The sequence below is a fragment of the Equus caballus genome, chromosome X (genome assembly GCF_041296265.1).
Source record: "Equus caballus isolate H_3958 breed thoroughbred chromosome X, TB-T2T, whole genome shotgun sequence".
Lineage (NCBI taxonomy): Eukaryota > Metazoa > Chordata > Mammalia > Perissodactyla > Equidae > Equus > Equus caballus.
Genome location: NC_091715.1, coordinates 14,345,355 through 14,368,819, shown reverse-complemented (window position 1 = coordinate 14,368,819; position 23,465 = coordinate 14,345,355). Strand labels below are relative to the sequence as shown.

The following is a 23,465-nucleotide window of genomic DNA, read 5'->3' as shown; positions in this document are numbered from 1 at the left end:
GAGGCGCTCTTTCTGATGTCATACTATGAATAAACTAATGAGGGGGCTGGTTTGCGGGAAGGTTCCATAGTGTAGTGGTTATCACGTCTGCTTTACACGCAGAAGGTCCTGGGTTCGAGCCCCAGTGGAACCATAGGTAGGAAGCTGCTTTTTGATTTTTAATAACCATTCACTGCTTGGGTAGAAAGATGGAAAGCAAAGACGAGGTGGTTCTCTTTCTCCTTATACTTTATTTATTTATTTTTCTATTTTTGGGCATGTTTTTTATCACAAGCATAATGACAGATACCCTCTCCCATCCCCGCCGCCATCGCCCGACCTGAGAAACAGCACAGGTGGGGGCCCGGCCGGGTCGTAGTTCTGAGGACGCCCCCGCTCCGCCCGGGCCCTACCCCCGCTTCTCCTCCGGTGCTCTGCGGAGGCCTCGGAGAATAGGGCGCTCGTGGGAGGCAAGAACCCCCTGCGCTGCCCCCCAAAGCCTCCTGCTGAAATATGCCAAATAGAGCAACTCTTTGACCGCAGTTGAATTATTAAACGTTTATTATCATCATCATCATCATCATTATTAAAGGTTTTTCACTAAATTCTAAAATGCAGAGCAGGGGGAAAAAATAGTCCTTTTCCTTTTAATAGAGCAGCGGAGTTTGTTGAGTAGACCTTCGTGTGTTCAATGCAGACACCATACACAGTATAGAATGAATGTCAGGCTTGTAGATACCCAATAAAGGCAGACTGAATGACTGAACGTTATCCTAGTTCCTTTTTGTTTCTCTTCACTAGTTCATTACAGTTTCGTTTGGGGGGGTTATTATTATCTTTTTAACATTGGCCTGTTTCATCTTTGACAAGAGGAACGAAGGAAAGGTGTCTGGGACCCCGGGGGCTGAGGTGGGATAGTGGTGGCCAAGAACTAAAAAGGGAGGGGAAACTATTTTTCTCTGCATTTTTCCACATAGTTTTGCTCATACAGTGTGGACAATTGCATCCTTTTCTAATTCGAGTATAACATGTGATTGCTACTGTTATTACAATCACTTCATTAACTTGATTCTTTTTTTTACCATCTTAACCATTATTAAGTGTATGGTTCAGTAATGTTAAGTACATTCACATTGTTGTGAAAAAGATCTCCAGAACTTTTTCATCTTGCAAAACTGAAACTCTATACTCATTAAACAACTGCTCTTTCCCCCATCAACTTTATTATTAATGGCTGTACAATAATAATAGCTAATTATGTCAAGCACTGTTATAAGTATTATATATATATATATCATCCTATTTAAGCCTCAGGCTAACTCTGTGAAGTAGGCATTATTATCACCATCTTACAGATGAGAAAGTTGAGGCACAGAGACTTTAAGTAACTTGCCCAAGATCACTTAACAAGTGTTTGAGCTGGGATTTGCCCCCAGTCTGGCTTGGGAATCTCTGCTCTTAACCCCACCTGCTGCACTGAACCCCCTAACCTTGACCATGTAGAATGTTCCCCAGGTTTTGTTATTATAAATAACACAGCAATGCACATCTTTGTGTGTAACTGTCCCCCTCTCCCAAATTCAGTATTTTCCTGAGTGAACAGTATGAAAATGATGCCAAGGTGCTTTCTGAGAGGGGAATCCATGTCATTTTCATACAATTCAAGAATGTTAGTGCTTGTTTGGCAGGAAATTGCTCAAGGTCACGCCCTAGAAGATGATGGCGGTGAAAGGATTAAGACCTGGGTCTTCTGATTCTAGTTTCTATTTCCTTCCACTGTTCCCCTTCCACTTAAAGACAGAGTAAAACCAATATCTTCCTTTGCTAAATGGATCTGAGTTGACATTAGATTTTTCTCTGAGACTTCCTTGTTGGGGTAAGTAACTATGTGGGTTAACTTGGTGGGGCTCAGCGAAAGCCCTAAGAACTAAATGGAATAAGATGCTTAATGAGGCCAGTGCTCAAGTTAAGCTCCTGCTCCTGGAGAAGCTCTCCACTTCGAGAAGGTAGAGCTGCTGCCAAGGACAAGGGGAGAATGCCACACAAAATAGAAGGCTTCTTGTTTTTACTTCTCTTTGGCTATGAAGGTATGTGCTATCCAACCATTAGCACTCATTAAATACTTAATAATACACTTGAATTAATAATATAGCTGATTAAGAGAAATACAACCTGAATAATTAAAATATTATTAATTAGCAAGGCATGTTAATTAAGTAATATGGATTGTTAATGAACAACAGTTGTCTTGATATGGATGCGGTCCTTTTTGTCTCGCCGCTGGCTGTCTCGTTTTGTGAGGAGACTTCTAAAGTTCAAAGGATGCTTAAAATAGGACAGAAAGAAGGGTCTCAGAAAGTGTAGCTATAATTTGCAACAATTAATAAGAAAGTGTGGCATGTTCTTGAATATTTTTAGAAGTCAAGGTTAGAGTGATTGTAGAATTTAATCTTCCAAACCAGGATGCTATTGAGAGTGGAAGAAGATGCTATTAATAATTCTGCTGGGACAACAGGTGTAAACCAGGACTGTCCCAGGCAAATTGGGACGTGAGGTCACCCTAGTTTAAATATGGATTAACATAACAGGCCAAGTACCACTGGACTTTAATAGAAAGCATAATCCAACCGAGAGTCAAGAACTCCCAAAGACTCAATATACGCAATCATTTTTAAATTTCTGAATATCCTGGCAGGAGTGATATGCTTAAAGGAGTGAGGCGAAATTAAACGCAAATCTCTAAAACATTATCCAATTCTCTTTCAATCTTTGAAATAATACTTTCATGCCTCTCTCAGCTCTCAAGGACCCGTCAGCTCAGAATTCCTTTTTAGGATCATTCTGGACATTAGAAATTGGTCGAATGTCTTCTTTGTGCGCCTTGTGTTTTTATGTGCATGACAGGAGATAAGGAGGGCAGGAAGAGGAGGCCTCGCCACTCTGCAAATGACCTGGTAGACAGACACGACGAAACCCACACAAATAGAATCAGAATCCCTGGTTTACTTCACTCTCCTTTCTACCCTCTCCTTATATTTTATTGGTAGAGTACTCGCTTTCATGATTCCCCAGTCTCATGACTTTTGTTATTTAGTCACATTTCCCAGTATTTGGAAAGACTTGTAAAAATATAATCCCAAGGTCATTTTGCAAACCCAAATATGTTTCTAAGTGGGAGTCATTTAGACCAATTGTCTCTTTTTTTTCCCCCTTTACAATTAAGAGTCAGCAACTCATCCCAGAAACTCTTAATACTTTAAGATGCTTTTGGATTGACTCCACCTGTACGTTGGGTGAAGGTTCATCTGGGAATGCACAAATCATCATAATTAAACACTACCTATGTTTTATAACTGAGGCAGGCTTCTGTTTATCGTACGTTGTACTTTTGGATTCAATGCCAACGATGATTTTGAAAACATCCATCTTATTAAATTATGTTGGTTCATTACTTGGTCATGGTTATTATATAAAAACAAACCAAAGAATCGCCAAACTTCATCTTACAGGTGAGGGTGTCCTCTCTGCAGGTGTGCCAACCATCAGGGATAGCAGATTTTTTTTTAAGCAGCTTTATTGAGATGTAATTTACATACCATTTAAATTCACCCATTTAAAGTGTGCAATTCAAGGGTTTTTAGTATATTTGCAGATTTGTGCAGCACACAATCTAATTTTAGAACATTTTCATCACCCCAAAAAGAAACCTGCACACATTCCACACTCGCTCCCCATTTCCCCCTCCCCTCAAACACTGATCTACTTTCTGTCTCCAGAGATTTTCTGTTCTGGACATTTCATTTCAGTGGAATCATACAACTTATGGTCTTTTGTCTTTCACTAGGCATATGTTTGTGAGGTTCATTTGGGTTGAAGCATGTCCGGAAGACAGATTTACCCATGAATATGCCCGTCGCCTAAAATAGTAACACTTTCACACCAGAAGCAATTTCCTTCTTTCTTCTTCGAGAGGGTTGGTACTGCAGCCTGCCGTTTTTCTCCTGTGGCTTATTCTTGTTTCTCAAGTAGATTGGAAGCTGGTTACAGTTTTTATCATTCATAATTTTATGCTTTTCTCCTCAGCTTTATCTGTTTCCATGGGAAGGAAAGCTCTGTATTTAGTGACAGCCAATCAAAAAGACTAAAATAGTCTTTCCTATGTGTGTCTAATGGGCACTTTCCTCTTGGGCTTGCAAGGTACATTTCGAGAAACAGCATGCCTTGAATTTTCTTGCTGTGGTAATGAGGGTTTCCCCATGGCATGGCCCTTTGAGCAAAAGGGCGGAATGCTCCCATATTGCATATATCTAAGACTGGTGAGTGGCAGACTTCCCAGATGCTCTAGCGGAAACCCATACCGTGGAGGAATCGCGAAAACCCATCCGAGAAAAATAGGCAACCACGTCATCTAAATCTTTTTCTTTTTCCTTTAAAGGCTGACCTGTTTTCTTTTGCTCATTTCAACTACATTATTTCCTGGTATTATACTATGTTGCTGTCAAACATGCTTTTATTCCCCAGCTTTTTGGTGATTCATTTTGGGGGCTACAGCAGCCACGTTGCTGCTCCCTTGGTGACAGCTTTTCCTGTAAAATGCTTGTTGTTCCTTCCCTCTTCGCTTATTTGCATGAGGTTCTGGTGTCTCAGAATGCCAGGCTGTCTGCAGACGAAGGCTTTCTGGGGAGGGGAGCCTGGGAGGGAAAAAAATGCCAGAATTCTGCCCATTTGACTGAGCACAGGCAGTGGCTCTGAAACCAGGCCTTCCTCTTAGGTCTCTTCCTCTCCACTGGTAGACAGTGACGAACCTCCTCGCCCTGTCCTTTTAGCCTGATGCTTTGCTTCTGCAGAACATGGAGCCCCTCCAGGGCCCACCCGTAGACCGGGTAACAAAAAAGGCCCTGAAGTCCGGGGCAATTCAAGGGGCCCCATTTGAACTCTGGGTTTGCTCAGCTGTAGCCGCATAGACCCTCTTCAGTGACAGACACAGCCTCTGGGCCAAATTGATTTGGTTATTAAGGCCACGCTGTCAGTGACCGACACGCCTCGCCCTTGGTCCCCCGCAAAAGAGGGTCTTGGCACAATTGATGTTTGCCCAACTGGCAGAGCCTTTCTGCATGTCAGCGCTCCCCAGCTTCTCTTGAGATGGGATGGAGCTGAGTGCCTCCTAGAATAACAACCCCCAAATCAGCTAGATGCCAACCGCTCATCTACTTTGCAGTTTTTGAGGAGCAGCTGCGGGACTGAGGCTCTGGTTTCATGTACGAATTAACTGCAAGGAGCACAGGGCACCACCCAGGCTATCTGAGATTTCCCTTGAGCTCCAGAAGCTTCCAGCCAGCTGCCCACTCAAGGTCAACACTTGGGTGTCCCCAAAGGCCTCTCAAACAGAATAGTTAAATCCCTTCCCCTCAAATCCCTGCTCCCCCTGGAACCTTCTCCTCCCCCAGCAAATGGTAGCTCTCTCCACCCAGTTACTTGGGCCTCAAACCTCTCTTTCTTTCACACCCATGTCATCTGTCAGCAAATCCTGTTGGCACCACCTTCCAAACAGTCAGAATCCAGCCACTTCTCATCACCTCCACTGCCACCATGCTGGGCCAAGCTGCCGTCATCTCTCCTCTGGATGATGGCACTTGCCTGACTAGGCTCCTTGCTTCCAGCTTTGCCCCGGCAGTCTGGTCTACACTCAGCAGCCAGAGGGAGCCTTGTAAATCACAGGCAGTCTTGTCTCTCCTCCCTTTGACCCTCCTCAATGTCTTACTCAGGGTAAATGCCAAAGTCCTTGCGTGCCCACAAGGCCCTGCACAGACTGCCTCCCTTAATGCTCCCCCCTTCATCTCCTAAAACTCTCCTTTATTCCCTGGCTCCAGCCCCAGGGCTCCTTGCTCTTCCTAGGACACGCAGGCCAGGTGGAACTTGGACTGTGGCAAGGGGACCCACCAAAAGGTTTGGAGCAAGAAAGTGACACAATCAGATTTGCATTCTGTTCCATTGGCAGCACAGGGGATGGATGAGGCGAGGTCTCCCTTTAGCGGGGAGAGTAACCAGGAGAGAGGGTAAGGCCTAAAACAGGAAGTGGTAATGGGGGTGCAGAGGGAAAAAGGCCCCTGGTAGACACTGGATGTGGGCGTTTAGGAAAAAGAGGTGACTAAGACGAGTCCCCGGTCTCTGGATGGGGTGGTAGATGAATGGCAGAGCCATTCAGTAGGATGAGAAATAGAGAAAGGAGAAGCACCTGAGGAAGGATGTAATGGGTTCTGTTTTTTAAAAAAAGTTTATATTGAAGAATAACGTACACACATTTATTTAAGTATATGTACACACAGAAAAGTAGAGGTAGGTAGGTGCACAGCTCAATGAATTTTCACTCTGAACACACCCACATAACCAGCCCTTGGACCAAATAACAGAACGTTACCAGGCCCCCAGACACCCTCTCTGGGCTTCCTCTCTACCACTCCCTGTCCCTAGTGCGACCAAGACCCTAAAATCTAATAGCATAGATAACTTTTGCCCGGTTTTGTGCATTTTAAATGGCTTCATATGGTGTGTCCACTTTAGCATGTGACTTTTCACTCAACCTTGTTCATGAGATGCAGCCACGTTGAGGCGTGGAGCTGGAGAGCCTTCATTTTCATTGCAGTATGGGGTTCCACCATGTGAACTTACCACGTGGATCCGTTTGCAAAGGATTCCCAGACCCAATTCCGATGTGTATGCGTGGAGGCTCCCCACTCCAACAAGCGGTTCCCTCATGCCAGCAGAGTGTCTGAGAATTCAACTCAATTCTGACTCTACCTACCTGGAGATAGAATCAGATTCCACAGGGAAAGTGCTCAGTCCCACCAGACCGCCCTGCACGTCAGATGCCAGTCACAAGCCCAGCTTCCTACCTGTGCTTCTGATCCATGGGCCATAGATCAGAGGTTACCAAGACCCCCTCCTTGGATTCAATTAATTTGCTAGAATGGCTCACAGAACTGAAGAAAACCCATTTACTCACTGGATTACCGATTTAGTACAAAGGACATTAAAGGATATGAATCAATAACCAGAGGAAGAGATACGTAGGGCACGGTCTCGAAAAAAGGAGCTTCTGTCCTCATGGAGCTTGGGGCCCAGCACGGTGGCACGTGGAAGCGTTCTGGTTCCCCAGCGTGGAAGCTCTCCAAAAAAGGCCCATGAGCTGTCATTCGGGTTCTCATGGAGGCTTCGCTACATAGTCATGACTGACTAAGTCATTGGCAATTGATTCAACCTCCAGCCCCACCCCACCCCCCTTGGAAATCAGGGGGTGGGACTGAAAGTTCCAATCCTCTGATCACACAGCTGTCTCCACTGGCAACCAGCCCCCACCCTTGGGTGCTTTTCAAAAGTCACCTCATTAACGTAACAAGAGATACGGTTTGTGACTCTCATGCTTAGGAAATTCCAAGGGTTTTGGGAGCTGTGAACCAGGAACTGTGGATGAAGACCAAATATATATGAGAAATATATTTTGGTCATCTGAATGACCAAATATATGTTTCTTATAAATTTCTTATAAATCACAATATCATACTATTCTACTCTTGATAAGCATATGAGTGTTTCCAGTTTGGGGTTGTTACAAACACTGCTGCTGTGAATAATCTAGTACGTGTTTTTGTTTGTCAGAGAACATATGTATGCACTTCTGGTGGGTAAATTCTTAGGAGTGGAATTGCTGGGTCATAGGAAACGTATATGTCCAGCCTTAACATAAATGTCCAAACAGTTTTTCAAAGAGGTTAGACCAACCTATACCCCTACCTTCAACATATGAGAGTTCAGGTTGCTCATGACCTTGCCAACACTTGGTTGGGTACAGTTTCAGATAGTAAGAGACACTTACGGGGAGATATCCAGGAAGCCATTCAATGCAGGTGTCGGAATCTTGGATTTAGCAACATTTATGGGGGTGGGAGGGAGAGGAAGCAGAGCTCTCAAGAGAAATTGAGGATTATTCAGAGTGGTGGGAGAAGAAACAAGTGAGCAGTGTGATGGGGAAGATGAGAGGGACTGACACCACCCAATGTTGCCGAGTGAAGACGTAAGGGCAGGGTTGGGAAGAGCCCGTTGGATGTGAAATTAAGAAGTCATTGGTAACTTCCTTTGCCAGAACAGGGCTTGGCCTCCTATCAAGATGGCGCTCGCTCCCTAACCTTCACCGCTACCTGAGGGGGTCAATTCTGCCCATAGCATGTGGACCAAGGAGTCTCTAGGAATGAACAGCCAGTGGACAGGGGCCCAGGAGAGAGAGGAGTTTGGTGACCATGGGTGAGGGATGACCCTGAATCTGCGCAGGCTAAAAGATAATGCCCCCGGGACTCCCACTGCAAGTTATGCATGACCCGACAGAGTACTCACCACGTGCATTGTCCAGGGGTCCATCTTCTCTTGGATCCTCAAGCCCCTGGTGGGCAAAGATCGAGGCTTCCATTTCAGAAGGCCCAGGCCCTAGTGCAGTGCCACACTCACAGTGGACGTGCAAAAGTGGTTTGTGGAATGGGTAAATATGTATTATTTAAACGAAGGCACAATTTTTAAAAGATAGCTTTATAATTGTGATGAAAAAGGTGAGACCATTCCTTTACTTTCTAAAACAAATCTGAAAGTTTTTGTGGGCAGCAGATTCAATTTTTAGATAGGAAAGTGGTTAAGGAAGGACTTTCATTTCTTACTGTCGACACTCAGGTTTTGTTTGAGATCTTTATAATAGTTGTGTGTTGCTTTTATAATCAGAAAAGAAATGAAAGTATTTGTTTTGTTGAAAATGGGAAATGGAGCTTTGGTGCCATGTCTAACGGAACCTTCTGCGAGAGTGGCAATGTCCTGTATCTGCACCATCCAGTACAGTAGCCGCTAGCCACATGTGACCAGTAAGTGCTTGAAATGTGGCTGGTGTGACTGAGGAACTGAATTTTTAATTTTATTAATTTCAATTTTTAATTTTTAATTTTAAGAATTTTAATTAGTTTAAATTCAAACAGCCACACAGGACTAGTGGCTGTCACATTAGGCAGTGCAGCTTTAAACCATCAGTTTTTGTTAATATATACAAATTCTTTTCCTATTAAAGTAGGCATAATTTATTCATAATTTCATAATTTATTATTCATATTTCTATAAAGATAGCTTTATGTTAAATTTTGCACACTTTTCAATTTTCCTACATCATTTATACGATATTGATGCTTTCATTGTAGTTTGATATTTTCTGTACATTCTAGGCAAACCTAAAAAAGATTTTCTAAACAAAGTCCTAATCCTAAGTAACGTATATACGTCACAGTGGGGGAGACACTAGGAATGATGATAGTTAACAAGTAAAGGGAAAAACTCGCAATGTTAATGTCAAGTGGAAAAGAAACGTAAACATTGTTTAGATAGTTGGTTCTCATATATGTTTTAAAAAATACACATAGAAAAAAGACAGGAAAGATTTACACTAAGATGTTAACAGCGTTGCCTTTGGTGGTAAAAAAAAAACAGGTTTTTTTTTCTCTTTGCTGCATTAATATATTTTCCAAAATTCTATAATGAACAATAATAATAATTATCCTTGTCTTTCTGTTTAATTTCACTGTCCCTAGTTTCTCGACATCTGTGGATGTTTTTCCTGGCAGATATTTACCAGTTTGACTTCTTCCAGAAGGGGCTCTGTTAACTTATATGTGACTATTTTCATTTTGCTTTTCCATGTAATGTATCATTTTGTTGAATTTCTCTTTCTTTTTTTAACTTGATTTTTCCTCTCTTGTCCTTCTGCTCAGCCACACTGGGATTATCGTCTACTGAGGTACGTTACAGTAGGAAGGCTGGAATTTATGTGGATCCCGTTTTTGAAGATTTTCCTAACCAAAAATGATGTATAGGATTATCACTTTTTAAAAAAATGTATTTTTTTTCTGGTGGTGGCAATAGTATGTTTTATCTGGGCAAGCTCCAAGATTGGTGTTTCAATGAGAGAATACAAGTAAACCAGGTCTTAAATCAGATGGCGTAATCTCGAATCCAGTACCTTATAAAATTGGATCCCCAGAAGGGACTTCCAGGGGATGTGAGGAGCCTGACCTTGGATTTGGCCTCCCCAAGCCCCCGAAGATAACTATAATGGGGTGAACATTGCCCTCTACACGGTGTGTCTGTGAGATTACTAGCTGGTTACTCACAGTGGCACACTCAAAGCTGAGTGGCAACTGTGCGTGTTAAGGCTGGATGAATAATTCGATTGTGCTATAGTAGTGTGAAAGCAGCCATAGACAGTAGGCAATGAATGAGCAAGGCTTTTCCTGAGGTGCGGACCGCAGGTGCCTTTGACCATGACTTTTCTGATGCTCCTGCCCCTCTGGCTTCTCACAGGATGAGGGCGAGGACCCCTGGTACCACAAAGCGTGCAAGTGCGATTGCCAAGGAGGCACCAACACCCTGTGGTCTGTGGGTGCCACCTCCTTAGACTGCATACCGGGTGAGTGTCCCCTCTCCTTGGGACACCAGATCCTTGGGGTATCCTTGGGAACACCCTGTTTCTCCTCCTTTCAACCAAGCTGAATTAAACCCCCGAATACCATGCTCTGGGTTTTCTCCAGTTGGCCTTTCAGCTTCAAATCTCACAATGGCCACTGCTCCAACCAACTCCACTGATGTCATTGCTCAGAACAGCTTCCTGGATCTCTACTTGGCCTTGGTGAGATGATAAGATGGGACATAATTTTCAATAAAAGAGATTAATAGAATTTAGTGAAAATAAATTAATGGTCGGTGGCAGGGAGTTTTGAGAAGAGCATAGGCCTTCGAGCCAGAAAGACCAGAGTTGGAATGCTGGCTACCTCATCTCTTATCTAGGACTCCCACTTCGGTCTTTTTCTGTCAAATGGAGGTAAGAGTACTGGGCCTGGGTATTTATTGCTCACCAGACAACCAAGCATTTCCCCACATTCCAGCCTCCTTGCCATTAGCTGGTGCCACATGAGCAGTTCCAGCCAAAGCGAGCCTGTCGCTTCTGAAATGAGGCACTTAGGACTGGTACTCAACTCTATGGCTCACCCTTTCCCTGCTTGAGAGAGTGGCTTGTCCTTCAGCCTGGGTGCCTGGGAGGGTAAGTGGAGCAGAACTCCCTGCAGACCCATCATGGACAAGTGACCTGAGTGAAAAATAAACCTTTGTTGTGTTAAGCTTCTGAAATTTCCGGGACAATTTGTTCCGCAGCATAACAGCCTTTCCTGACTAATATGAATGTCTTCCTCTAAGGTGGGGCCTGCAACTTTGTCTGTAGAGGACCAGACCGTAAGTAAATATTTGTGGCTCTGTGAGCCATATGGTCTCAACTCCTCAGTTCTGCCATTGTAGTGGGAAAGCAGCCACAGACAATGTGTAAATGCATGAGTATGGCTGTGTTCCAATAAAACTTTGTTTACAAAACCAGGCGGTGAGCCACATTTAGCCCAAGGGCCACAGTTTGCCGGCCCCTGCTCTGGGGAGCTGGTATGAGGAATGAATCTGATGAGGCATTAAAGTACCTTGTGTTGTACCTGGCAAACTGGAGCATTTACTCAAGGTCAGCTTCTTTTCCTCCTGCCTCCTGAGAACTCACACTCTGACTTCCAGAGGCTTGGGGCGGCCCTGCAAGTATTTGCAACGCTCAGTCCTTTCCACAGCTCTGAGCCTCTTTTGCATGAAAGTGTCCCTGCCACCCATCTCTAGGCTTATGATGGTGCCACCAGACAACGTGACTCACTTTCCATAATCGCTCTAATAGCTCCATGAGAGACAGGTTTGTGTGTATGTGTGTGAGCCTCTCTGCATATTTCATTAAATTTGCATTAAAATAGCGAATTGTGGGGAGGGGAGGGGGGTCTGGAAAGGCTTTTGCTGCCTTCGTTTTCCCAGTTACTAAAAGGGTAAGAAGTTGTTTCTGAACTCAGTCTTCTGGAAGGGAACAGTGGGATCCCAGGAGTAAGGAAAACAGTCAGGGCTGTTTAGTTCGGTGGGCTTCTCCTATGGGATGTCCCACTGTGCTCCATGGCAGGAGCTCCCGCAGCCATTATATGTTGGTGTGATCTGCCCAGTCAACAGTGAAGCACCCTCCTTAATAATCCATTTAGAATTCAATTCCACCCTCTTTCATCATGTGCCTGTTATGTGCCAGGCACTGATGGGGAGACAAAAATGAAGGCATTACCTCCCCCCTGGAGGAGTTGACCATTTAGTGGAAACAAATGTTCTCTTCGCTAGAGGCATGAGACCTACTGGAATTCTATTCCAAGGAAGTGCTTTCTAAGAAGAAATTGAAAAGAGATTATTTATGTGGCTTCATTGGCCCAATCAACTGTGACGCTGAGGAGGGCCGTCTGTTTGAGAAATGTGAGGGTGACCCTGGTCCCCCAAGCTTTCTCCTCTATGCAGTTGCCGTGAACTTGACTTTCTGAAATCAGAAATTCTTTTAGCATAAGTGTTCTCCTCTCCTCACTGGTTTTTTTTGTTTGTGTTTTTAAACAACACAGGTATTTCCAGGAAGGAAAAAAATACCACCTTGGAGTTAGATGGTTGATTCATTGGTGTTAATTGGTTTTTTCATAAAAGAAATGATTCAGGGCAGGACCAACCACAATCTTTCAGAAGTCACTTGCTCATCAGTGCCTCAGATCCTCATCGGAATGTCAAGAACAAGTCTTGGTCTCCCTGGAACCTAAGATTCATTTCTTCCAGCAGAGTTCAGTTTAGGGAAGAAGAGCCTAGAAAGCACAGAAGGAAAGGAGGGTCATTCAGAGGTGCCAGGAGGCGCTCCCAGGTGCACACTGGCGGGTACTGCCCGGAGGCCCCACCCACAGAGCAGAAGGTGACCGGCTAGGTACATTACGGCCTCCTAATCTTCAGCTTAACGCTATTAAAAATACTAAAAGGTCTGTCTTTTCTGCGGTTGAGCCCTGACTGTCTCAGCTCTCTGAGGGGGGACCTAGGGGAGGGAAGGCATCAAAGTATAAGAAATCCAACGACTCGATGCTTTACTATATTATTCTAGATTTCATATCTCAGTATTATATTCAAGTTTATACTCCTTCGATAAATATTGTTCTGTATTCTATACGTTGTCATATATAATCAAGTCTAATACAAGTGCATAGTAGTATTCATGTATCTCTTGTCAAGAATGTCGCTGACCTCTCCTTGTGCTCCTTGAGGCTGACATTCTTTATAAGCATGTCTGGCCCTCATGCCTACAAATCGAGAAATCATCTACTGAATCAGAAAGGCTGACGTGTTGAGGATACGCAGCCTGGACCACCAGCACGTTGGGCATATGCCTTTATGCATCTACTCATCCAATCAGAAGAGCCACTTGTGCCACAGAAGATGCAAGTTTTTCCTTAAAATGAATGTAGAAACATTCTTCCTCCATTTAAAATGTTACTTAATAGCTACAGTAACAAACTTCCATGGGGCCGAAACCCCGGGAAGGGCATATTCTGTGCATGTCTAGTGGGGTCCCTTAGTTCCTTCAGCAACATTATTCGCGTTGCATAATACTAGCTGATGCTCAGTTGTCAGTCTATTTTTGATTAGGCCAGTGGGAATTCTCTGGCCTGGCCAACGTCTGCTTCCTCCCTGAGCCCTCCGCTTCGTGTTTCTGCCATTTTCTCTGCTTATCCCCAGCGACCATCCAAGATGGGCTGACAATGTTGGTTTATCCTGCCATCCCGTCAGTAACTGCTGAGTGCCCAGCACGTGCGGGCACGCTCGCCTCAGAGGATAGAATGGTGAGCGAGGCAGAGCTCGGGAGCCGACAGTGAAATACTCACGAGGAGGAGGGATGAGGGGCAGGGATAGGGCCCTTACCCCGCTCGGGCTGGGCAGCGGAAGCAGGCAGAGATCTGCAGCACGAGCAGAGCTGGCCAGGTGAAGGGGGAGGAGGGGGGACAGGGGTGTCACAGGCAGAGGGAACGGCCTCAAGGGAGGGCCTCCAGGCCTGCTAGAAGACCTGAAGGGAGCTCAGCGAGGATCATGGAAGGAGGAGGAGAGAGGGAAAGGAGTCAGGAAAAATAATAGTAACATAACCGGAGGTCAGTTTACTCCACAGCACACACAGCACGAGAAATGTCATGTTTTCTAATTGTTCCAAGTTCAAATAACTCCAGTTGTAGTCCCCCTTTGTCATGGCCTGTGAGGAGTCTGAAGACAGGATTGTTGAAGGTTTTCCGTTCTCCTTTGGACTACATGCCCACCTCCCCCCTGCCCCTGGCCCCAGGCTTGCGACGGCCTCCTAGGGTCAGGGCCGGGCTCAGGCTGGGCAGCAGGCTCGCTGCCCGACCCACTGCCCCACTCGAAGGTGGACGCCTTGCTGGCGGCTCTTCTCCCTCTGAACCCAGCTCAACTTGGGCACCTTCCCAAGTTTCCTGAGGGTGCCCAGAGCTCAGGTCTCCCAGGCCCCTTCTGTGGTCCAGCCCCCTCAGAGGAACTATGTCCCCTCGGAGCTCAGGCCCCTACCACAAGTTCCCCCCACACACAATGGTCAAAGCCCAGGGTCTCCAGCTACCTCCTCCTCTGGGATAAGCAGCTAATTCCTGTTGAGGCCTAGATCTTCCAAATCCATAAGCCTGAGAGAGGCAGTCAATAGGCTTCTCCTTTCTCAAATATCACGCCCATGCGGATACACACACACACACACACACACACACACACACGGCATATTCCTTCTTGGGGCAAGGAGAGCCCAAACCTATGGAAACACGAAGCTGGCCTCCTTCCCAGGGAGCTGTAAGGGGAATAAAGGGACGGGTCACAGGGGCGTAGCCGGGTGTTACATTCCTTCCCTGGTGGTCTTCACCAGAAAAACACACACACAAAACTCAGGAAGTCATCAATACATTCTCACAAATTCACCCAATGACACCAACATTAGCTGCTGGTTTTTGGCCAGGTGCTACAAATTGTACACTCTACAAATACTATTTTGTGTAATCCCATGGCAACCTTATGGAGGGCAGTACTACTGTCGTGCCCGTTTCAGAGATGAGGAAACTTGAGACCCACAGAGGTTAGCAACTTGCCTAAGTTCATGCAGAAGGAAAGTGGGATCTGATCCCAGGTCGCATTAGCTCTAAGCAGGCGTTCATAACCCTGGCTGCCCATTACAATCACCTGCAGCTTTACCCCATGCCCAGGCCCTACCCCAGACCAGTGCCATCAGAATCTCTGGGGGTGTGGCCCGAACATGAGCACTTCTGTAGTTCCCCCGGATGATTCCAGGGGGCAGCCCAGGCTCGGAGTCCCTGCTTTGTGCCCTGGGCCAAACCACCAGGTTTCTGGGTTAGTAGCTGGGTAGCTGGAGGCACCAATGCCTGACACGGGAGCGCTGGTCAGCGACGGGCTTGGGCTTGGCCGCTGAAGGGCTCAGTTGTGGACATATGGGGCATGAAGCCTCTTTGGGTCACCCAGATGGAAATGTTCACCTGGAAAATATTCAGGGAGCAGCGAGATGAAGCTTGGAGCCTGGGAGTCATGCATTGGCTCCCAGACACCGGCTGAAGCCATGGGGACGGTGAGGTCATCGCCTCCCCTGGAGAGTGTGGGTAGGATCCATGTCTGAACAAGCCCTCACAGGCCCCCAAGGCCATTGCCAGTGGCCAGGTCCCTGCAGCCTACGGCCCACTGTTAACTATTAGATGGACTACTTGGGAAGAAATGGCAAAGGAGACGTGAAGGGAAATCAGAGAAAGGGCGAAATGCCAAGAATAAAGCGATCAGAGAGGGGATGACAGCTTTTCCCTTTCCTCTGTCCCCTCCCTCAGAGCTGGTGGCCCTGGAGCAAGAAAAGGGAATTTCAGGATGGAGGGCCTTAGAGACACCTGCAGTTAGAATTTAAGTGACAACCAAGGGCCTAACTGAAACCCAGCTTTCTGCCTCTGGGGCCTCGTCCCTCCTTCCAGGAGCACGGGCTTGTCTTCCAGGTCGGAGGAGAGTTGACAAGGTGGAGGAGCCCCCAAGGCCATGGGCACCAGGCCCCCTGAATCCGCCAGCCAACAGATGCCTTCCCTGGCAGGGCAAGGTTTCCAAAATGCGCTTTGAAAGAGTGCCTGTTAAAAATGCAGCCGCTCTGGGGGGAGTCCTGGATACTGCATTCTCTACAAGCCTCCCTGAAGATTCGGCCGCACAAGCTGTGATGGAGCGGCCCATAAATGCTCCTGTTCTCTCTCTCAGGAACCCACAGGATTTGAACAGGCCCCCAAAGCCTCAGGGACTCGATAAGCTGCAAATGCTGTCCCCTTGCCCCCAGTCCCGCTGAACCGCAGCGCCTGGTGGGAGTTGGACCTACTGCTTTGGTGCATTGGGCAGAAAGGCAGTTAAGCGCCCTGGCCAGAGGCCTGAAGCTGTCCTTCTGTCTTTAGCCTCTGGGGACAGGGCATGACTGTCCCTACAGGCATTCTGGAGCCTCAAAATGGCATTCAAGCTTTTGCATGCTTCATCCAGCTTTACTGACTTTCAAAAATTATCCTCCCGAAAGCCCTCAGCACGCGTTTTACTGTTGAAGGTGATGAGGCTCCAGCAAATATGTTCAGCTCTTCAATCTGAACTCAAATTTACACATGGGAAAAAGTAATCTGATTTACCTTACTTGAAGTTTATAACTCACAACCAGAAAACTAGGAGAATATTTGCAGAAGTTTATCATTTGTTTTCTATAGAACTTCAGCTAGAAACTAGGTTGGTTATAAACAAGAGAACTCCTGAATAGTGGTTTATTGAATTAGGAGTTTTGTTTTGACTCACATGGTACAAAGACTAGGGGTAGGGAGTTGCTTAAGCATATCAGGGCTGAGGTTTCTGCAGTTCTCTTGGCCTTACCCCTACAGCACAAGATGGCTACTGTTGCAGCAGCCATCAGGTCTTTGTTCTAGGCAACAGGAAAAAACAATAAGCAAGCAAAACCTGATCAGAAATCCCCAGCAGACATCCTGTTATATCTACTGGTCAGAAATTGTGTCCTGTGGTCACTTCTAACTGCAAGGGAGGCTGGGAAAGATTATTTTTTCAGCTGGCCACATTGTTGCCCCCAACAAAATTCAGGTTCTTTAGTCAAAAAGAAGGGGACAATGGATACTGGGTGAGCAATTGGCAGTCTCTGGCCAGGTAACCCAATGCTAAATATGAGAAGAAATACATAGGAAGCAGCAGACAATTAGCACAGAAGAACTAACTTGGCTATTCTTATTTGGAAAAAGCACTTCCTTTCAACCGTTCCTCATTCAACAGACATTCAGGCACAGTTCACCTTTTTTTTTTTTCATTAGACTAGTGAGAAAACTGCAATTTTCAAGTGGGAATTCAGTCTTAATATATAATTACCTTTCTTGCAGCTCACCCTTCTTTTGCTCCTATAATTGGCATCACGTGCTGCCTGAGGAAAATTAGGGACCCTGATGTCATCATGCGGGACGGCTAAACCTGTGTTAACGAGGCAAATAAAGAGTATGGCATTTAAGTATGATATTTCACTACGAACCTCTTCATTTTCAGGTCTCTAAGTTGGTGGAGGAGGCGAAGTATTCTCCCCCCCGCCCCGCCACGAGGTTGCCATAGAACCACTTGGCTCTGCTTTTACGAATGTCCTGTCTCTATGACAATCCCTTCACTCCATCCTCACTCTCTTCTGGCAAGAGCAATGACTGGGTGGAAACCCCAGCCCAGCCCGTTGTGAACCACGCTGACAAGTAAAAAGTTTTCCACCTTCCGAAGCGCAAATGAGGTGGTTTGAGTGGTCATTTCAGCCAGGCCGTGTTTGTGGAGCACTGCCACGCCATACGAGGGTTCTAAAGCGCACTGGTTTTCCTTCCCCAGAATGCCCATACCATAAGCCCCTGGGTTTCGAGTCAGGAGAGGTGACCCCAGAGCAGATCACCTGCTCCAACCCGGAGCAGTACGTGGGCTGGTACTCCTCGTGGACCGCCAACAAGGCCCGGCTCAACAGTCAAGGCTTTGGGTAAGCAGGGAAGGGGGCTCACATGGGATTTTGTTCCATGTGACTTGAAAAAGTAGGTCTCCATAGTAAGTGAATGACAAAGAATGCATTTATTTATTCAACAAATATTGAGTGCCTCCCACGTGCCGAGGACTGTGGCTAGAGCAGTGAACAGAGTGGATTGAGGGCTCGGCCTTCGAAAAGCACCCAGTTTCGCGGGGGAGATGGACTCTGAGCACACAATCACACAACTGATCATTGGGTAAGTGTGACGAGTGCTCTGGAGGAGACAAAGAAGGGAGAAGACCCGGCCCTGTGGAGCATCAGGGAAGGCTTTCTAAGGAAAAGATACTTAACCTGCGACCTGCCCTTGGCCAGGTGAGGGGAGGAGAGGCACAAGGTACAGCAGGTGCAAAGGTCCTGAGTTGGGAAGATCCCTCCAAGGCATGGATGGGGGCCATAAAGAAGGCCAGCAAGGTTAGAGTACAGGTGACACAAGGCTGGAGGGGTAGGCAGAAGTCAGATTGTGCAGGCCCTTATATGTCATGGTAAGGATTGTGGTCCTTATTTTAGGGATAATGGGAGGACCCTGAATGTGCCTTAATTAGAACACATGTTGGTGCTGCTGTAACTAACAAAGAGCCCCACAGTACAGAGACCTAAACAATGGCGGGCTATAGTTCTTGCTCATTTACAAGTTTCATTAGGGAATCTGGGGGGTGCTAATGGCGGTAATGGAGCTGGATGGTATCAGGGGCCCAGACTTTGTTCTGTCATCTGTAACATGAAGCTTCCATCTCCGGGCCCAAGATTGCCTGCTCTAGCTTCCACTATACACCTAGATGCTAGTCAGTAGGGAGAAGAGAAGACCAGAGTACACCCACTTTCCTTTAAGGATACAAACATAATCCTATTGGCCACTTCGGCCCACAACCCATTGATCAGAACTTGGTCCAATGGCCCCACCTAGCTGCAAGGGAGACTGGGAAATGTGATCTTAGCTGGATGGCCATTTGCCCAGAGGAAACTCAGGGGCTCTATTACTAAAGAAAGACGGGAAGAACATATTGGGAGACAATTAGCAGACTCTACCAGAGAAAGAGTTGAAGTTGGGGACTATCACAATCAGATTGGTGTTTTAAGAAAAATCTTCTGGCTCCCGTGGGGAGAGCTGTTGGGGGGAGCAAGAATAATCCAGGGAGACCAGTTAAGTAAGCTACACAGCTGTCTAGGCGAGAATTAAGGGTGACGTGGGCCAGAGTGGTGGCAGTGAAATGGAGAGAAGCAAATGACTTTGAGAAACATTTGGAGATGGAGCCAATAGATGGATCGGATATTTGAGGTGACAGAGAGGAATGGGCCAAGGATGGCTCTCAGGTCGCTGGCATGAACCCCTGGGAAGATGGGGGTGTCATCCAGAGAGATGAATACTGGAAGGAGGGGTTGGAGTGGGATAAATCAGGGTCACTTTTGGAGAAGTTTCATTTGAGATCTGTAAGGCATCCAGGAGAAGTTGTCTAGCCAGCAATGGGTTCACGGGATTCGGACTTTAGGAAACGTCTGGGATGGAAGTAAGAAGTCAGGGGCCACCCAAGGAGCAAGTCCAGAATTAGAAGAGAAGGCAGCCAAGGACTGAGTCCCAAGAAGCTAATAAATACACAATAAAATAAAATTTAAAAAAAACAACAAAGGGGAAAGTATAGGTTTCTACCATTTTTGAGGGATATAGCTAAAAAACAAATCAGTTCCTTCAATGGTTGGTTTGCGTTACAATTGTCAAGAGCCCTTCCAGCCACTCGCTTCAGTGTTCTGCACATGGTAGACACTCCCTGAAAGCCACGGATGACAGCACCTGAGGGAGACGCAGATAGGTATGAAGAGAGTAAATTAAAGCGAAAAAAAAGACATGGAGAAAGAAACATCAGGGGAGCCCAAGAAAAGGGAAGGGGGCTGGCGGGTACAGTAATCATGCATTCTCGTGTTTTAAAGGAAGACATGCTCAACCACACCCGAAAGGTGATTTCAGCTACACTCAAAGGCATTTCTTTGACAAATTAGTTGAATCTGGCAATTTTTCCTTGGGTGGGGGAGATGCAGGGAGAGAGAGAGAATGATCTAAGTGTCACAGAGGCTGGTCACTTCTCGGAGACAAGCCTCTGGGTGCTTAGGGGATTGCAGCTCAGCCTGCCCGAGCTTTGCGGCGGCTCTTTGGGCACTGGTGTCCCCTCAAGAGACAGTGCCCCCTGGCTTTTCGGAGATGCTCACGGGGAAAGGCTCCCAGTGAGTCGCTGCATCCCCCGCAGGTGCGCCTGGCTCTCCAAATTCCAGGACAGCAGCCAGTGGTTACAGATAGACCTGAAGGAGGTCAAGGTGATTTCAGGGATCCTCACCCAGGGGCGCTGTGACATCGACGAGTGGATGACCAAGTACAGCGTGCAGTACAGGACTGATGAGAGCCTGAACTGGATTTACTATAAGGACCAGACCGGAAATAACCGGGTAAGTTGGGCTTCCCTCAAACCACTATCAGCTCACACTCTCTGGGACCCCCCTGAGGGCCCTGTCCCTGTGCTCCTGTCGCCGCCCTCTGTCAGAGCACTGACCCCAAGGCACGGTGAGCCATCTGTCCTTCTTTCTCACAACACCCGCTGCCCTCTAACAACAACGCATGTGTCTTTTCTTGTTGTATCCCTGGTGCCTAGCATGGTTGGTTTGCCAAAGAGTTTTGCTCATGTTTCGCCACTCTTGTTGCGAAAGAAATCTTTGAATTCTCCTATCAGCATATAGTTGCTTGAATGATCAAAACTGGTTATGGGGACTATTCCAAACTCACTGGATGGCTGAACACTTTGCTGCCTGGGTCTGCTTTGATCCATTAGCGGGCAGGTTCTCATCCATTTATGTAGCTCTGGCCGCTCCTCCTATTGATGGAGACCGACTGCTGGCAAGCTTTGGATGACCCCGCAAGTCAGCCACGACACCATGTAAGTGGTTAACACAACTCCAGCAGTGCAGACACGGAGGCACTTACCCCTTGGAGCAATTTTATATCTTACTCATTTCTGAGGGCCGAGCCCCAAGTCTCGTTCATCATAGACTGAACACAGTAGGCTCTTATACATACATATATATATATATAAATAGATCTAATCAATATTATCTATATAATGTATATTTGCAATGAATTAAAAACTCACTAGCTGTTTGGAAATGTTAACTGTCCTTTTACCTGAGAGTGAGGACTTCCCTGGCCAATTGGGACATTTAATCAGGTGAGGTAGACATGTGGGGCTGAAAATCAGAAGGCTTTGTACTCTCTGATGACAATTTGTACAGCAAGACATTCACGGGTTGAGATTTCAAGGAGTTTGAACACAATAGGAAAAACTGTCTTGATACTTGGACATTTTATTTCATTTTTGTTCTTATTAGTTGACTTTTCAAAAAGATGTGAGAATTCTTTTTCAAGCCCTGTGTTTCTGAAGGCCTTGACTGTTCTTTGCAAAGAGGCACTCTGCTCGGAGGAGCCTGGAGAAGCTTGTTCCATCCACCCTCGTCACCTGGTTCCTGCCTTGACTAAATTCAAGGGCAAACAGTTTAGAGAAGGGAGTGCGGGCAGTTGCTACCGGGAAGAAAGGCAAGATCATGGCAGCCGAGGTCCTTCTTGTTTTGTCAATGGTTAAAGCCAATGTGACACCCAGATTTTTTCAGATTATCCCAGAAGGAAATGAAATGTTCCAATGTCATCAGGCAGAGCACTATGACTCTGGAACGGGGGCAAAGAATGCTTTCTTTGGAAATATAGCCAAAAATCCACTGTACCTTTTTGTTACATCCTGAAAAACGCGAAGCAAACCCTTTTTCTCTCTATTCTGGGCACCGCCCACCCCCATCCAGAATCTCCCTGCTAGTTTTTATGTTTTTTTCTTTTTCTAAAATATTTTTCCAAGTCTAAAACGTACTTGCCATTTGTATCAACGTAGAGAGACACACTTAAGTTTCGGCTCACCACTTCAGGGCCAACTCATGAATTTTTACTTGAATCTCACTTTGGATACCTTTGGAACACGGGAACATTCCTCTTTGTGTGAGGTCGTCCTTTTCAAAATTTGTCAAAATGCAAAGGATTAAAACACAACATTGGTGATAAGAGGCACTTTTTTTTTTTTTTTTATCAGCGCCGTCCAATAGAGCTTTCTGCAATGACGGAAATGTTAATATCTGCACTGTCCAATATGGCAGCCACTGATCACATGAAGCTGTTGAGCTTGGCTAGTGTGACTGAGGAACGGAATTGTTACCTAATTTTACTTCATTTAAATTTAAATAGTCACACATGGCTAGTGGCTACCATACTGGATGGCACTGTTCTAGATGTCCCCATATAGTGACTTGGAGATGCCCTGAGCCTGTAGGTCACTCACTTGAGCTAACCATCACTCAAGGTCAGGTTTTAGGGTGGGAGGGATCCACAAATTCTCTGCACTTAAATCACTTTCTGAGGTTTTCCAGGCAGAAGTTGAAGCCATCTCCAGACAGGAATCATTCTTCCTTTTCTCTCTCCTGATGTGACAGTGACAGGATTTTCTCCCTCTCTTTAGGTCTTCTATGGAAACTCAGACCGAACCTCCACAGTCCAGAACCTGCTGCGGCCCCCAATTATTTCCCGCTTCATCCGGCTGATCCCACTGGGCTGGCACGTCCGCATCGCCATCCGGATGGAGCTGCTGGAGTGTGTCAGCAAGTGTCCCTGACGCCTCCTGCCTCAGCCTCGGCCCTCGGGGGGAGGGCGCAGAGGGCCTGGGGGACCCTGATGCCGCACTGTGACAAACAAGGCCGTATTTTACAAGCTGCTCTCGGGTTTTTTTTGTCTCCATGATGCTGTGAAAGGTGCAGTCCCAGGGGAACACGAAGCAGCCCTGATCATTCGAGAATTCTTGTGCTTTACCACGTTCAAAACAGGAACAGAGAGTTTCATAAACCCTCACTTTGAATGCAAAGGGGGAGCAAGCTTGCAGTTTCTCCTAGCTAGGTTTTCGTTAAATCAGGGCCTCTTAGGACTTTAGAGCACCGGGTAGGCAGAGTGAAAGTTTTGGGGCTGACTGGGTGGCGGCGTTGAGTATGGTGGATGGGAGCCTGTGTCCTGGTCTCCTGAGAGCCATACACGTCCAAACGCCTCACGTAGGATGGCCTCCCCTGCCCCGGGCTCTCGTCTCCTGCACACAGAGATTGTGCATGGGCCCATGCTGCAGCCCATTTCAGGCCAACTGTCCTTCTGTGGTCACTATTTAGGTGAATACACGGGGCAGGCTGCAGGTGTCAGTAGCAAAGTTTCCCTCTATTTAGGAACCCCAAACGACCAGAACACACTGGAATTTCCCTTTCGCTATGGCTACCATTCTTCAACAAGCCTAACACTTTGAAAACAGTTGGCCCAGGAGCTATCACTGGCCGCTGGGAGGAGGCCCATTAACTGACTACATGCTTTGCAGGAAGTGGTCAGGACCTA

The 23,465-nt window shown here is 46.4% G+C and overlaps 2 protein-coding genes and 1 non-coding gene across 7 annotated transcripts in view; 2 read left to right on the top strand and 1 right to left on the bottom strand.

The window, feature by feature from the left end:
- The first annotated feature begins 60 nt into the window (after positions 1–60).
- TRNAV-UAC (transfer RNA valine (anticodon UAC)) lies at positions 61–133 on the top strand. Its single transcript has one exon. It is a non-coding gene; the product is annotated as a tRNA-Val (tRNA).
- Positions 134–1,996: 1,863 nt separating this feature from the next.
- Positions 1,997–22,809, top strand: RS1 (retinoschisin 1). Its single transcript, XM_001491183.6, has 6 exons — positions 1,997–2,066; positions 9,774–9,799; positions 10,363–10,468; positions 17,836–17,977; positions 20,260–20,455; positions 22,558–22,809. The coding sequence occupies exons 1-6, from the start codon at positions 2,015–2,017 to the stop codon at positions 22,708–22,710; spliced, it is 675 nt and encodes a 224-aa protein (XP_001491233.3). The 5' UTR covers positions 1,997–2,014; the 3' UTR covers positions 22,711–22,809.
- CDKL5 (cyclin dependent kinase like 5) overlaps positions 12,539–23,465 on the bottom strand; it is a 202,334-nt gene continuing 191,407 nt past the window's right edge. For all 5 annotated transcript variants that reach the window (XM_070258222.1, XM_070258224.1, XM_070258225.1 and 2 more), the window contains 2 exons: positions 17,344–17,442; positions 12,539–12,734 (listed from right to left, as the gene is read on the bottom strand). In XM_070258222.1, the coding sequence (XP_070114323.1) occupies positions 12,715–12,734; positions 17,344–17,442 (119 nt within the window). In that variant the 3' untranslated portion in view covers positions 12,539–12,714. The remainder of the gene's footprint in view (positions 12,735–17,343; positions 17,443–23,465) is intronic.

Excerpts from the sequence above, each read along its gene's own strand:
- RS1 (XM_001491183.6), top strand. The coding sequence starts at position 2,015 with ATGCCACACAAAATAGAAGGCTTCTTGTTTTTACTTCTCTTTGGCTAT. Across the intron at positions 2,067-9,773 it reads ACTTCTCTTTGGCTATGAAG|CCACACTGGGATTATCGTCT; the intron begins GTATGTGCTATC and ends CCTTCTGCTCAG. Across the intron at positions 17,978-20,259 it reads CTCAACAGTCAAGGCTTTGG|GTGCGCCTGGCTCTCCAAAT; the intron begins GTAAGCAGGGAA and ends CATCCCCCGCAG.